The sequence below is a fragment of the Trachymyrmex septentrionalis genome, unplaced genomic scaffold, assembly GCF_001594115.1.
Source record: "Trachymyrmex septentrionalis isolate Tsep2-gDNA-1 unplaced genomic scaffold, Tsep1.0 scaffold86, whole genome shotgun sequence".
Lineage (NCBI taxonomy): Eukaryota > Metazoa > Arthropoda > Insecta > Hymenoptera > Formicidae > Trachymyrmex > Trachymyrmex septentrionalis.
In genome coordinates this window covers 28,270-43,842 of record NW_017306049.1, presented here as the reverse complement: position 1 = coordinate 43,842, position 15,573 = coordinate 28,270, and the positions used below count along the sequence as shown (strand labels likewise).

The following is a 15,573-nucleotide window of genomic DNA, read 5'->3' as shown; positions in this document are numbered from 1 at the left end:
GTTCCAGTTTCTTCCTGATTGTTTTAGTCCATAGATAGGACGCAGCAGTCTCGCCACTTCTCCTTTTTCAGCGTTTATGAAAGGAGGTAACTCCATGTATATCTCTTCTCGCAGGTTTCCGTAAAGGTACGCATTTTTTACATCTATGTGTCTGGTGTGCCACTGATATTCTACTGATAGAGCTGAAAGTAATCTAATTACTGAAAAATTTACCACAGGTGAATACGTTTCGCTATAATCAATTTCCTTTCGTTGTGTGAAACCTCGCGCCACTAATCTAGCTTTGTACCTCGTAATCTTACCTTCGGCATTTGTTTTCAGTTTGAATACCCACTTGCATCCTACGCAATTCTTTCCTTCAGGCAGCTGAGTAATCTCCCAGGTTTTTCGTTGTACTAAGCTGTCTATCTCTTCTTTGATTGCGTGCTTCCACTGTTTAGATTGCGGTGATGCCAGCGCTTCATTGATGTCTTGCGGCTCCCTGACTTCTATTAGGTTTACTTCTATGTCGCTTGCTTCCGTCGATGCTTCCTCTTCTTCACATATGCGTTGTATTTCTTTAGGCTTCCCTTTTCTTCCGTAAGGATTACGAGTTTTCTTTTTGGGTCTGCCCCTCCTCGGAGTTTCCGTCGATTCTCGTTCTTCTGCCATCTCTCTTTCTGAAAAATCTCCCAATTCTGCATCTGTTCTTTTCTGCGATTTTGGTGGACTTTTCTTCTTATAACTTATTTGCTTTTGTGCAGGCTCCATTTCTTCTGTTGTCGAGTCGTCTTCATCGTTTGGCCAAACTTCATTATATTTAAATTTCTGTGGTACTTCTTTATAGATCCACTCGTATCCTATTTTATCTTCAGCAAACTTAACATGCTTTGTTACGATGACATCTCCCTTCTGTGGACACCATAGTCGATATCCTCTTGTTTGCGTGGCGTAGCCGACGAATATACATTCTGCTGCTTTATCGTCCAGTTTCTTTCGCCTTTGGTCTGGTAATCTTGCATAGGCAAGACAGCCATAAGCCTTTAAGTGACGTACGCTTGGAATCTTATCAGTCCACACGGTGAATGGGATTTGATCACTAATTATTGAGTGACATACTCTGTTTTTGATATATGCTGTTGTAGTAACTGCTTCGGCCCAAAACTTTGGAGGTAGATGTGCTGATTTGAGCATTGATCTCGTCAGGTCCAATAGGGTCCTGTTTATCCTCTCAGCTACCCCGTTCATCTGAGGCGTTTCTACATTTGATTTTTCATGTTTAATGCCTGCAGATCTGAAAAATTCTGATAATTCTTTGTTGCAGAATTCTAATCCATTATCTGTTCGGAATCTCTTCACTTTTCTGTCTTTTTCACGTTCTATTCTAGCAATGTAGTTTTTTACACAGCTTTTAACTTCTTGTTTGGAACTTATACACATGACCGTAACATTTCGCGAGAAATCATCCGTGAATGTTATAAAATACCTGCTACCGCCTATTGATTTCACGGGCATAGGACCACACAAATCCGAATGGATTAGTTCACATACTTCTCTCGATTGTCTTGATTTTAAGGTAGCGCATGCGGTCTTCGTTGCCTTTCCTATGCAGCATGCTTCACATGTGTGTCTGTCCATCTTCGTGTCGTCCAAACCGATAACACGATTTGCTTCCGCTAATTTCTTTATTGTGCTATTGCCGACGTGACAGAACCTATGATGCCACAGATCAATTTCTAATGCACAAGATTCCTTCGTAAGCTCTCGTGGTGCTTCAGGGTCCAACTCGACATCTAATACATATAAATCACTTCGCCTATATGCTTCGCATACTACTCGTTTGGTAGCGACATTTCTAATTTTTACTTTACCGTTCCGTATTAGTAACTCTTTCCCTTTTCGCTCCATTTGTGAGACTGACATTAAATTCTTTCTTATATTAGGAACATAATAAACATCTCGCAGGACTATATTTCTTTCTACATTTGCAACGGTCGTTTTTAGAAATATATCGCCCATACCTTTTGCTCGTAGCGTCGCTCCATTCTGTTTATTTGGATCCGCAGCGGTATTAATTATCTCTGAATCTACCCTTTTAAAATTGGTGAACCACTCTCGTTGTTTACACACGTGATGTGTACTTCCACTATCCAAAATCCATGTATCTTTGATGTCGACATTATACAAAGACATGAGAAGTGCATCATATTTCTTTTCTTGTTTGACACCAGGTTTCTTATGAAATCCGTTCTTCTTTAATCGGCAATCTCTTGCAATGTGACCAATTTTCCTGCAATTAAAACAAGTGAGTGACTTATATTTCTCGTTACCTGTTGTCTTTTTTTCTTCGTTTCTTTTGTTCATCACCAACGCCTCTTTTGACGAATCTGTTTTAACGTCGAATCTGGATTGACGTCTGTCGTATTCAGCTAATAAAACTCTTGTTATTTCCGCCGACGTAAATCTGTCGTCTGGCAAACTCGCTAGAGCCATATTTAAATTCTCGTAATCGTCTGAAAGTCCAGTTAGTATCGCATATGCAAGGTCTTCATCTTTTACTTCGGCGTTTGCATCTCTGAGATTGGTGGCGGCAACCTTCACTCTGGCAGTATATGCAGACATGTGCTCATCGCCTTTCATTTGTAGATGATAGAAAGCCTTTTTCAATTGCATAATCCTTACTCTTGATTTGGGCTCGTGAATTTGTTCAAGCGTTTGCCATGCTTCGTGTGCACTTTTGCAATCCTCTATGTATATCTGTTGGTCTATTTCTAAGCTCAAGCCTATAGTCGCTAATGCCTTGTCGTCATTTGATTGATGCAATTTTTTATCGGCCGCAGTAGCTGTATCACTTAGTGTGATTTCACCGAGTGCATAACTTAGTAGTCCCCTACCTTTTAGAAGCCACTTTATTTCAGTTTTCCATGTCCGGTAATTTCTGTCGGACAGCTTCTCGACTACGTTATCACTTCTATTGTCCGTATGACTCATCTTTCAATATTGCTTCTATAGTTTTTCTGAGTGTCTCTTCTTATGCTCTTTCTTTTATATTTCTGAACGTCCTGGGCCCATAACCATTTATTGGGAATAAAAGAGTTTTTTAGAGAAAGATTGTAAGAAGTCTTATTCAGTCAAAACGGACTTGACGACAACGATCGTGCTGATAACAAGTTTTGTTTTTAGACAAAAGACAGAACGGTTGTCATGGCATGAATACAATAAACGCGCGTAGCGACAAACAGAACATTAAATACAAAGATGCCGATAACTAATCGTCTGTAGCTTGCATATCAGTTATCCGCCGGGTGCCACACTTGATTGGACAAGCAATTATCCATCATTAATTTAGTCTTAAAATTGTCTGTCGTTAAATAAAATAGTATTTCTTTGTTAATTTTTGCTTTTGTATTTAAATATTCCATAAATGTGTATAGTTGGGTGCGAAAATATTTTTGAATTCTATCTTGCTCTTTATCATACTAGAATGAGCCTCTTTATGCAAATGTAATGGAGAGTGGGCAACACAATCTTGCACAGTATGCAAGAGACACTTTTGTAAGTTGAGGATGTTTGCTTTTTTTTTTTAATGTAGTATATTGTAAGCAAACAGAGGTCTCAACTTACATCGTTGTCACTTGCACACAATCGGTCGTCCTTCAAGGCTGGTTCCAGTATGTATAATATGTAAAATTCAGTGGATTTTATTAATGTTCTTAAAGATTTTTATTTAATTGCGCAGGCTTGTGGACATCGGGTGCAGAGATACCTAGCCCTGTACATTGTACGTGTACATATTGGTTTAATTATTTCGTTTTGGACGACAAATTAATCATATGTAAATATTTCCATGCGACTTTTAATAATGGCCAACCAAATTATGAAAACTATTGTAAGTAAAATGTTAGCAGAATATTGGCAGACTGGCAGAATTGATGAGAGCATGTCAGCAGATCGAACAAATTTGTTCACATAAGCTGTTAGATTGACCGCAAAAACCAAGCAAGATCTTTGCAATCAGATAGCAGATTGACAGCAGAAATCAAGCTAAACAGAATGTGATTTTGTGATTGTTCAAATTTAAATTATTAGTAAAGGAAGGGTAGAAATATTATGGAATATATTATTTTGTCTTATTGTGTATGCGTGTGCGTGCGTGCGTATGTGTGTGTGTGTGTGTGTGTGTGAAATAATAGCGAAAGGAAACCTCTCACTGCATTGAGCAATCACATTTCACCGCTCGTTTGCATTTAGAGGTAAGCCAAGTGGATACCCGATAAATGCTTATTTTTTAAGATTAATATCTTGTTGCTTATTATGAAAATTAAAAAAATGTTAATATTCACTATACAAAAATTTATTTCATTATAAAAATTTTTCACTATACAAATTTATATATTTACTATACAAATAAAACTTTATAATGTCGATATAAAACCTCTTTCATAGTCGAAAAGCAAGACATATTTATTTATTTACATTAACATAAATTCTGCTTGGTTTCTGTCGACAATCTGATGCTAACATTGTGTACGACTCGTCTATTTTGATTTTGCCAATCTACCATCAGATTATATCAGCAAATTTTCATATTTCTACCGGTAATTTGCCGATATCGTCAAATATTATAGATTCTGTATATTTATTGTCTTTCCGCTATAAAAAAAGTTTAACTGACTCTGTTTAAAATCTGTTTATACAGGTATGAAATATAAAATTTACATTTACTTTTCAAATGAAAATACATGGAAAATGGTATATCGGAAGGATAAATTTTTTCATAACAGTTTCGGGATAAGCATGACAAATGTATTATTTAATACTGCACCATGTTATATTCGTAAGTATTATCATTTATGTATTACGTAGATGTAAAAAAAACTTAAATTTTACATTATATATTTTGCAGATATTATAGATGAAAACAAAATGATTTTAAGAGTTGTCAGCGATTCATGCAATAACGAAAACTGCCGCATTATGAGATACAATAAACGGATCAAATTTAAATCATCGCTTAAAAAATATAATAAAGAAGATTCAATTTTATCTTTCTTCAAAAAAATAAATTTTGATATCTATTTGTACATTTACGATAGAAGCTTTGGGCAATATAACCAGGAATATAATACAGTGTATTTTAATTTGACTGAATCATGTTATAAAAACACGTTTCACTTGCACAGTATTTCCATAAAAAATAGTCAAAAGTTTCAGTCATATATTGATTTTCCGCATAGATTTTTTCAACTAAGTAATCCTGATCACTTACACGTGACAAACTTGAATCATATTTAATTGTAAATTTATTAATTAAATATTTAGAGAGTCAATGTACTTATGAGAGCGAAAAAGAGAGAATGCAAAAGAAATCCTCGACAAAAAATATTTGTAATTATAAAACAAATATTTATTATATAGACATTCCAAGACAAAAATATTTGTTTCACAATTACAAGTATTTATAATTATATATTTTTAAATATTTATTAAATATTATTTATGTTAGATTAAGTCAAATATTTGTATTATTAAATACATATTTTATATCTTATTATTGAACTTTACATTCTATCAATATGAAAAATTCAATTTCTCTTGTCTCATTTCTCGCCGGACTTGTCATCTAGTCTTATTCTGCATTACCAGAGTGAAGCATGCCTCTGCTCATGGGCAGACAGGCAACCCGACTTACTGATGTGTTGTTTGCGGAAATACCCTGTACCTATATGTATATCCTATGGATTTTTTATGTATATTTTATATAAACTATGGAAATAAATTTTGATTATATTCTTAATATAATAATATTAATGTTTAAAAACAATGTTTAATACAAATTCGGTAATTATTAAGTTTAGTTCCCTCACGTGCGATATATTGATAAAACTGATGAAAAGCAGTGACATAAGCATATAAGCTGTCCAAGCGAATTTAACATAAATTTCGTTCAAATTCCAAGATATGATATAATAGAATCATATTAATAGGTTATTTGTCTGAATTTATTTTAAGAAAAAAAGATTTAATTTTAACGATTTAATGAACGAATTACAAAATTTTTTAAAATAATTGGTAAATTATAACAGAGAATGTGACAGCACATGCTCATATATATAGCTGTTTTTTATCAGTATGATAAGTTTTTTAATCTGTAATCAAAGGATATAGTAGCGTAAAGAGAGAGTTCCAGGCCCCGCATGTATCGAATGATCGTCACAGAGAGCGAAATAAACACTTCAAAAAAAAAAAAGAAAAAGAAAAAGGAATATTTTGAACAAAGTTTTATCCTAAAAGAGCCATATCATTTCGAGACAAATTGAAAACAATCGAAAAAAATGTAATTTTTTATTAATATTTTTTCTCCACTAAATGTAAACGGACTTTTACAAAAAAAATCATGCATTTATAAAGAGTGTCAAAAAAATTATACAGTAAGAACTTCTTTGTCATTCTTGGCTCAAAATTCTGTTTCTTAAAAAATTAATAAAAAAATTTTCAAAATTGTAATTTTATATTTGATTTCAATATTTGTGACCACTTCTAAAATAATTTAACAGCTAAATCATATTACATATTGTATTTGATATTTTTTCAGATTTTTGGATTTGGTAGAACATGTAAAAAAAATTGTTTTTTCGCCATTTTTTGACCTAAAACATACGAATTGATATATTATTAATTGTTCTTAAATATAATTGTATTTCAATTCCACATCTGCAAACAATAGTTTAAAAAATTTTAATATTATATAGAGCTTGCGTAGGTTAAACAACAATTCCATTTTTTCTTATTTAAAAAATTAGTTTAACTGTGCATTTATTCCATTTTGAATTAAATAGCCGTTTTTCTTCTTCTTCCTCCCTGAACCTCCCTCTTAACAGAATTTTTATAAAAGGAGTCCTTCGGAGGAGCAGCCCAGTCTGCTCAATATCAGTGCATTTCGCGCTCTAATGAAGCAAACGGTAAAGTTTACGAAACGTTGGCATTGGCAATGGATCACGACACAATGGTAACCCCGAAACCCTTTGATACCTTTGAAAAAAGTAAGTGTTGTACAAAAATTATGTATGTATATTATAATATTATATATTATTATTTAGTTAGTAAAAACAGTAACTTTAGGATCATCAAGGAAAACATAACAAAGCGTTTGCAAATCTCTAATCTTTTTTAATAATTCTTTGAAATCATGATACTCTCATTATATTATGTTTAGTATGTATATATATTATGTTTATTATAATATGTAAGCTAAAATAATTTGTATTTTAATATTATTGAAAAATAATTTTGTTAAAGAAATTTCATATTACAAAATAATCTATTGACTCAATTTATATATAACTTTTATACATAAACATTTTAAATATTTTGTTTAATTTACAATCGATTTAAATAAAATAATATAATATGATATACATATAACAATTTTTTTTATTATTTACTACCTATATTGACATCAACAAAATTAAAATGTCTGATTGTTACACGAATTGATATAAAAAAGTTGCTTTAATCTTAACTAACCAATAACTGTGCCCGTCTAAGAAATTTACTAAAATTTATATTATTATATCATGTGATTATATCAATCTAATCTATGATATTTATGATATCATTTCAGTTATATAATTTCAGTCATTCGTTAACAGCCGATGTAAAACGACGTACTTTTTTTAAGTTAGTGCAATTCTCATATGTAGACTATACTTTGCTTTTAATCATGATATAGTTACGATTTCATATATACATTTTAATTAATTATTTATTAGATTAATGTGTATGCAATTATTTTATTAAAGACACCTAATAAAGAAGAATAGAAAATTTTATTAAATTAAAAATGTGAAAATTATAATAATTATCTAATAATTGTGATGAAAGTTTCTATAGAGATGTTATAGCTTTACAATCATATTAGATTTTCTGATATTGTCGAAGTATTATAGTTATAGAAAACTATTTTTTATTCTTAATTATTAAATTATTTTTTACTCTATTATTTTAATTTTTTATTATAGAATACAAAATATTAATATATTTTATGTGTGAACACAATATATCTTTTATATTATATTTATTAATTAGATTGCTAGTTAGTTTCGCATAATTTACTTTCGTTTTTCCAATTCCTCGACAAATTAATGGAAAGACAAATATATAATTTTATTTAGTATAATAATCTATATAATTTAACTAAAAAAACAAAGAATATATAATAATATTACAAAATATAATTAGTGACAATTTTTTCAAGTGCAACAAACAAATTGACATTAAACAAGAATTTATTGAGCATAACAGTACTAGATAATATTACTTAGAATTAATCAGTTATTGCAATATTAAATTTTCGCACTTTATACGTATGCCGCATGTTAAAAGATAATCAATTATTATAAATGACACTATTCGTGATTTTGTTTCCGTAATTCCATATTTTTGCATCATGATTTTATCATTTCTTCATAATTGTATTATATACTATATAATTATCTATCACGTTTCGTTTTTATGTAAATTCGTAAAATTCCTTTGGCAAATTCGCATGCAAATTTTGAAACTACTTCGAAATTATAAAACTACATACATAATATTTTCGGCGGTACACAAAATGATACAGTTTTTTCTACATGCTAAATCTTCTCGAATCAATATTTGTATAATGTAAATCACAGTTGTTCCACAAAACATTTTTTACACAAAACAATTAGAACATTTATTAGTATTACACATTTAACAAAAGTAGATCGTTATTATTGCTATTTTACATAAAAATTGCAATAATATGTTTTATTTTATATATTTTGTATTCAAATTTTTAAATATTACACCAAGTTATAACTGTCGATGGAAGCAATTGTGTGTGTAAAGTGTTTAATCCTTCATATTTTTTATCATGTTAGATTACAATACGATACAGATTTTTATCATATCATAAAATTATCAATCCCTTCTTATTCGTTATTAATGTGTTAGAAGAAAACTTATTTACAATAAAAAATTATATTTTTAACATTATCGTATTAAGTAAATTAGGTTGAATTTAGAGATAAGTTTATTATTTGCGCTAAAAAACTTTTACATAAATAATGTAGTATTTTTATAGTTATTATGTAATATTTGACTTCCATAGAATTGTAAAAATGCTCTGATTGTAAAAAGTGTCTTTTTAATTCATGTAAGTTAATAAAAATTTTTAAGATTATTAATTACAGAAATTTAAAGTTTAAATCATAGAATTTAATATGAATAAAATATTGCAAAATTTAAATTGTTTTATATTACTTCATTGAATCAAATAAAATATTGTATCTTATTATGTCTATTTATAAAATTTAAGTTATTGTATTACGTGTAGCACAATTGATAAAAGTTTTTGATGATGTTATGTGAATAATTATTAAAAATACAATTATTATATTTGTATACAATATTTATACATATATGTAGGTATAATTGCTTGCATGACGCAGACATTTATTATGCTTTTAAGATGCTTATTATGTATAATATTAAATAAAAAATATAAAGTTATTAAGGAAAATGGAGTAGATATATGAAATTTTTGCGGCTAAATATACAAGTACAGCCTTTTAAGAAACTGTATAATTTTACGATGAAAATTGTCGTTATTATAAATTTCCTCATTTTAACTTTGATTTATTCAATGTTTTTATTTATACACTAAAGAAAAGTTGGCTGCTGCAACGAATTAGATGATAAAATATAGCATAGCATTTTTAATTGGCTGTAGCAGCTAATTAAAAATACTATGCCATATTTTGTTTTGAAGAGGAGATAGAGACAAACGCAGCATGCGCGCACATACACACATGACTGACACGACTTATAAATCCAATCAGGCAATATATATTTTTTTTATTATGTATTCATTTCTTAATAAAATTTTTATTGTTAAATTGAGACATTTGATTTCAGGATGTCAAAAAGCGATGTACTTTAGAATTTGTAAAAAAATTTTTTCTATCCTTAAAAACTTTTTATAATCCAGTTAAATGCAACTTTTAAAGGGCCTGTAAGAGGTCCCGGAAAAATTTCAACTGGATCTCGTTCTGGATGAACAGATTTACAATTTGAGGGAAATAACGACCCATTTGAACGCTTGGAATCTTGCTAAAGTCGATCTTGAACTAAAAAATTTTTTTCATTTTTCACATTAATCAGAATATATTTCTTAAGGCGTATATCGTAGGATTAAATGAATTATTACATCTTATTTAGCGACCAAAAAAACATATAGTACCACATTTAAAATTCGGTTTAAGCCATTTTTGCATCAAATCAAACATGTATAATATTAAGAAAAATCAAAACTTTAATTTAATAATCGTTTACTATCGATTTCTAAATTTTAATATTTTTTGATAAAAATTTAGGGGCGTTTTTTTGGCATAAAATAAAAGCTTTTAAACTAAGAGGTCGATTAAAAAATAAAAATTTTTTTTTCTTGTCAGTCTAGTGATACACAGAGGCACCCAACTGATGTTTCCGTCACATGGATAATCCGGATCTACAATAGATGTTTTAAGCCTTAAGTCTTAAGAAGGCTTAGTAGAAGGCGCTCTTATTGAATATCGCTCGTCGCTCATAGTTCATCGCGTCCAATGTGCAGTATTCGAAAAGATCGATACGAATATCGATCCGGTATCGATATATCTTTGATATAAATACGTATTAATTCGCTTTTCAAGATCGTTCGGAGAATCGATATTGCTTAAAAAATAGTGTAACTCATTTTCTTTTAAATAGGTACATATTACATCTCTTATCTCCTTTAAAATAAACATATATGGAGTCTACAATAGAAGTCGTAGCGGTCGTAGGGTCTTAAGTCTTAGAAAATTGACCAATCATAGTCGATTATTCTTCTTATGTTCAACTGTGATTGGTTAGTTTTCTACAACTTAAGGGGATCCTAAAAAGTGAATCTGTTTTATCAATTTTATCAAACAAGTATTTTTCTAACTTCCTTTACAGAATAAAAAATCCTTCTCCATTAATATATAAACGATAGTGTAGTCCAAACCGGTCGATTTTATGCCAAAAACAAAAAAAAGTTTGAAAATTATTAGTTTTGTTACCGACTTTTAACGACGACTCGTAATAATGTTTGCTTTATATACAAGTTTTATACTTTGTACACATAAACCATTCTTGGTTTGGACTAGAGATTACAATTAATGTTTAGTACTTAGAATTAGATTTAGACACGGTAGCACTGAGCAACGCTACCGAGCGACTCACGAACGCAACCCATTGTTACAGTATATACAGCGCAATTCTCTGTCGGCATCTTTTATGTTAGTGTTGGCTAAAATAGAATGCGCATGCGTGAAATAAGTAAATTACCTAGCGTTGCCACGATTACCACCTAAACTTCTTTCTCTTTTCATCCGTTTTTCACTCTGTCAAAATTCCTCGCAAAACTTACTAGGTTCGCAATCCAACGAATTCGTTGAAGTGAGTAAGTGCTATTGTAGGAACATATTGGAGCATATTATACTATGCAACACGAATAAGCCTAATATTGCAATGAAATAATTTAAACTTTATAAAGATTAATAAAAATAAATTGTAAATATATTGAAAAATAAAGAAAAAATATAAAAAAATTAAGAAAAATATTAATTAACTTAAAGTGTATATTTGTATAAAGAAATATTATGTAATTATTATATTTACGAAAATATTACGAGAAAGCTGATATAAAAGAAATTTAAATACATGTATGTCCAAAAAATAAGTTTAAAATACAATAAATAAAAATAAATCTTTCTTGCTCGATTTTCTGTATCACTTTTATTCACTTTTTCACAAAAATTAGACCAATTTCTCGAGCAATTTCTCACATAACATTTCATCAAATGGACAATACACATATTACTTCCGTCTAAATTTCTATTTTAAACCATGTATGCTTGAAAGGCAAATGTTTAAGTGGGACATTGAAACGCTTATTTAAATAGAGAGAGAAAGAGAGAGAGCAATAAAAAAAGTAAAAGAGACGGGGCAACTTACTTATTTCACGCATGCGCATTCCATTTTAGCTAACATAAATCAGGAGAATTGCGCTACTGTATACTGTCGACATGTCTTTTTATACTACTACAGAAATATCTCACGCAACCTATGATCACACGTACGTATTAATTTTTCGAATAAGAAATTTGTCGCGTCTAAGTCTAATTCTAACTCGACATTGTTTGTTCGTGTAAACTACGTGTCTGGATATCACTATTTCGTACGTACAAGTTTCAAATCTTTCATATCAAGCAAATGTTGTGATGACTTGACAGCTGAGACATCATGTTGTACTAAGAAATGATAAAAAATATATCAATTTTGAAATTTTTGATCATTCTCGCCATATATTGTACTTCACTTTCTAGACACATATTAATGCGTATACTTTAATCCTGGAAAAGCATCTTCAAATCGGTGAAAGAGAAAAAGGTATTTCTTATACAAAAATTATACGTGCTTACGTAATAAAACAGTCGTTTAGGATCCCCTTAACTATGCCATTTAAGAAGATACTGCAGCCATCTGTATTACCAATAAAACTAGCATTTTTTATTCCAAATTCGGTAGTAGTGACGTCTTTCATTCATTTCTTATACTTATTATGTATTGTTGTGTCTAACTCAAACGTATTTTCTATTCTTATCTAACATATTGCGACGCCATCTCTTGATCAAACACCTACTGCTAGACACGATTAATTATTGTTTTATTTACCATTCCGAGTCTTCGCTCAGTTCGTATATACATATAATTTGCAAATCGATTATTATTTGTAGATATATAAATCTTTCTTTTTAATCGTAGTTTTATAAATTCTCAGTATTGTTTGTGCACGTAATACGCTTAGTGCTGCCACCGACGAGATATTATTAAACTCCAACATAAACTCTTATGAGAGTCGCGTCCATGTTATATTGAAATGATTAAGAGTAAAAAACTGATAATATTGTACTAATTTTATGATTTATTAGTTTTGTAGACACGTTTATTGGTGTATATGCATTTAAAACTCAATAATCTCCAGGGCCTTGAGGCTTTTTTTATACCACCGAAAATTTGCCCAGGGTTGACGGTCTTTAATATAAATCTCGTTAATGGTGTTTGCTCCATAAACACTATAAAACTTTTGTAGGGAAACGTCTACATCAGGTGACAGCTGTAAGAGTTGAAAAAATGTAAGTTTTTAACTTTTTTCGCGATTTTAGTTTAAAATCTATTACAACACCACCAAATTTTGCGTTTATTTTAATCCGGTAAAAGAATTTTTTAATTCGTTGAGTAAATTCAAAAATTTATATCGATCTGCAAAATCCTGACAAGTTAGATACTCCTTATATATAAGAGTTTAAAAAATCTCAATATACAATATCATATGGCGTCTATTCTACAATGTGCTCTTTGTTTCCTATTTTTTGCTTTTTACCTCTTATTTTACCTTTATCCCTATGCAACCGTTTTATTGACAATTATATTGCTTCCCAGGTATTTCTTGCTTCTTCCGAAATTTGTTCACTTTTGTCACAAAGGATAGAAATAAAAAACGGAATAAAAAGTAAAAAGATAAGATGTAAAAAATTAAAAAATAGCAAAACGAAGAAATAGAAAACAACATGCACATTGTAAAACAGGCTTTATTGTTCGAAATTTACAGCAAACTAGTTAAAATTATCAGTCGTTTTAAATTCATCTCTCTCTCTCTCTCTCTCGCAATAAATTTCATATTTAATCATAGAATATCTAACCATAGATAATCCGTAAACCTTTAATTTTGATTGCAAGAAAACCTTTAACACATCCATTGATATACAGGGAGGGGCACTTAAAACAGGTGACCTGAATAACTCGTTTGTTTTTAACAATAAAAGAAAAAATGTCAAACAAAAGTTGCTTGGTTTCGAGATGCACATAATGTGATGTCAATAATTGTTTTGTAGATGGAGGCGTAAAGGATAGGCAAAGGTCAAATCTATTTTTTTTAATAGAATGATATGTTTTTTTAAATAGAATATGTTTTTTTACTTACATTCTGATAGAGCATTTTAAGACAAATATAATGATCTATAATTGAAGGTTATTCAAGATTACGCAAGGATATCAATAATGGAAAATAATGGAAAATAAATTGTTTCAAGGTACTCTTCGAATAATTTCATGTCTTCTTTTCTTATTGGTATACCGCTAATCGTTCAAGTGTATGTAAATGTTTATATATTATTTAAATTGAATCGCACATAGCATTATCCATATTTATTGGTCAGTTTGAATTCATCTATCGATCAAAGTGCGTGTCTTGCGAAAGCGGAAAAAGTTGATATAATTTTCGTCTATGGCGAATGTCGCCAAATTATGAGAGAAGCAGTACATTTGTATGCTAAAAGATTTCTCGATCGTGTCCACCCCTCATTCTCTGTTTTTTTTCAAACATAGTACAAACTTTTCAAAAAACAGGAAGTATGAATAATAAAAAACGCAAACGAATCAAGAAAGCAACTGACGACGGAAATTCAACGAACATTTTAGTCGCTGTAGCACTAAATCCACATATCAGTATAAGACAGCTTGAACGTGAAAGTGGTATTCGACGAAATGTTCTGCGAATACTCCATTCCAACAAATTTCATCCTTTCCATATCTCACTTCATCAAGAGTTACATGGCAATGATTTTCAAAATCGTGTACAATTCTGTGAATGGGCACTATAAAGACTACAAGAAGATGATATGTTTGTTACTAAAATCTTATTTACTGACGAAGTTACATTTACAAATAATAGACAAGTAAATAGGTAATCTTCGCAACGTGTACTTGTCAGTAGAAAACCCACATTGGATAAGAAAAGTGGACAGATAGAGGCCTTGGTCTATAAACGTGGGCCGGAATTCTTAATGATAAAATAATTGGTCCTCATTTTATCGATGGCCCATTAAATAGTCACAAGTATGCATAGATTTTAACAGAAATATTGTCACTATTATTAGAAGATCTTGCACTGAATGTATGACAATCAATGTGTACCAGCAAGATGGATGTTCTGCTCATTCTGCACAGATTATTACTAAATTGCTAAACAGAAAATTTGGAGATTGTTGGTCGGTCAGAAAATAACAGATGGGCCGCAAGTTCCTCAAATTTAACACTAATAGATATTTATTTGTGGGAAAAGTTAAAACAAGTGTTGCAGCGAAATGGCGATAATAAGAGAAGACATGAAGGAGCATATAAGAAGAGCTTGCGTTGCGATTGATCTGAATGAAATTCGTCGTGCAGTGTTATCTGTGTCGACACGTTTCAGAAAATGCGTCGATGTTCAGGGTCATCATTTTGAGCACTTGTTGTAACGATAAATACGCAAATAAGTAAATTAGTGAAATATTCGATAAATGCCTTTAAACAATTTATTTTCAATCATTTAGCTAACCTTGTTATATTTAAACAAAACTTTACGCTGTCTTATTTCATATTTTAGTCGTTTCTGTGTAGGCTCAAATGAATAATTTGTTCTCGGTAGAGATTCCCTGTGACTGTTTGAGATTTCAACAGCTCGTG

The 15,573-nt window shown here is 30.4% G+C and overlaps 1 protein-coding gene and 1 pseudogene across 1 annotated transcript in view; both read left to right on the top strand.

Moving 5' to 3' along the window:
* The window catches only part of LOC108755167, a 14,082-nt gene extending 10,206 nt beyond the window's left edge, over nucleotides 1–3,876 (top strand). Inside the window, exon 7 of the mRNA XM_018498021.1 lies at nucleotides 3,719–3,876. Within this exon, the coding sequence (XP_018353523.1) occupies nucleotides 3,719–3,876 (158 nt within the window). The remainder of the gene's footprint in view (nucleotides 1–3,718) is intronic.
* Nucleotides 3,877–6,985: 3,109 nt separating this feature from the next.
* LOC108755166 overlaps nucleotides 6,986–15,573 on the top strand; it is a 30,666-nt pseudogene continuing 22,078 nt past the window's right edge.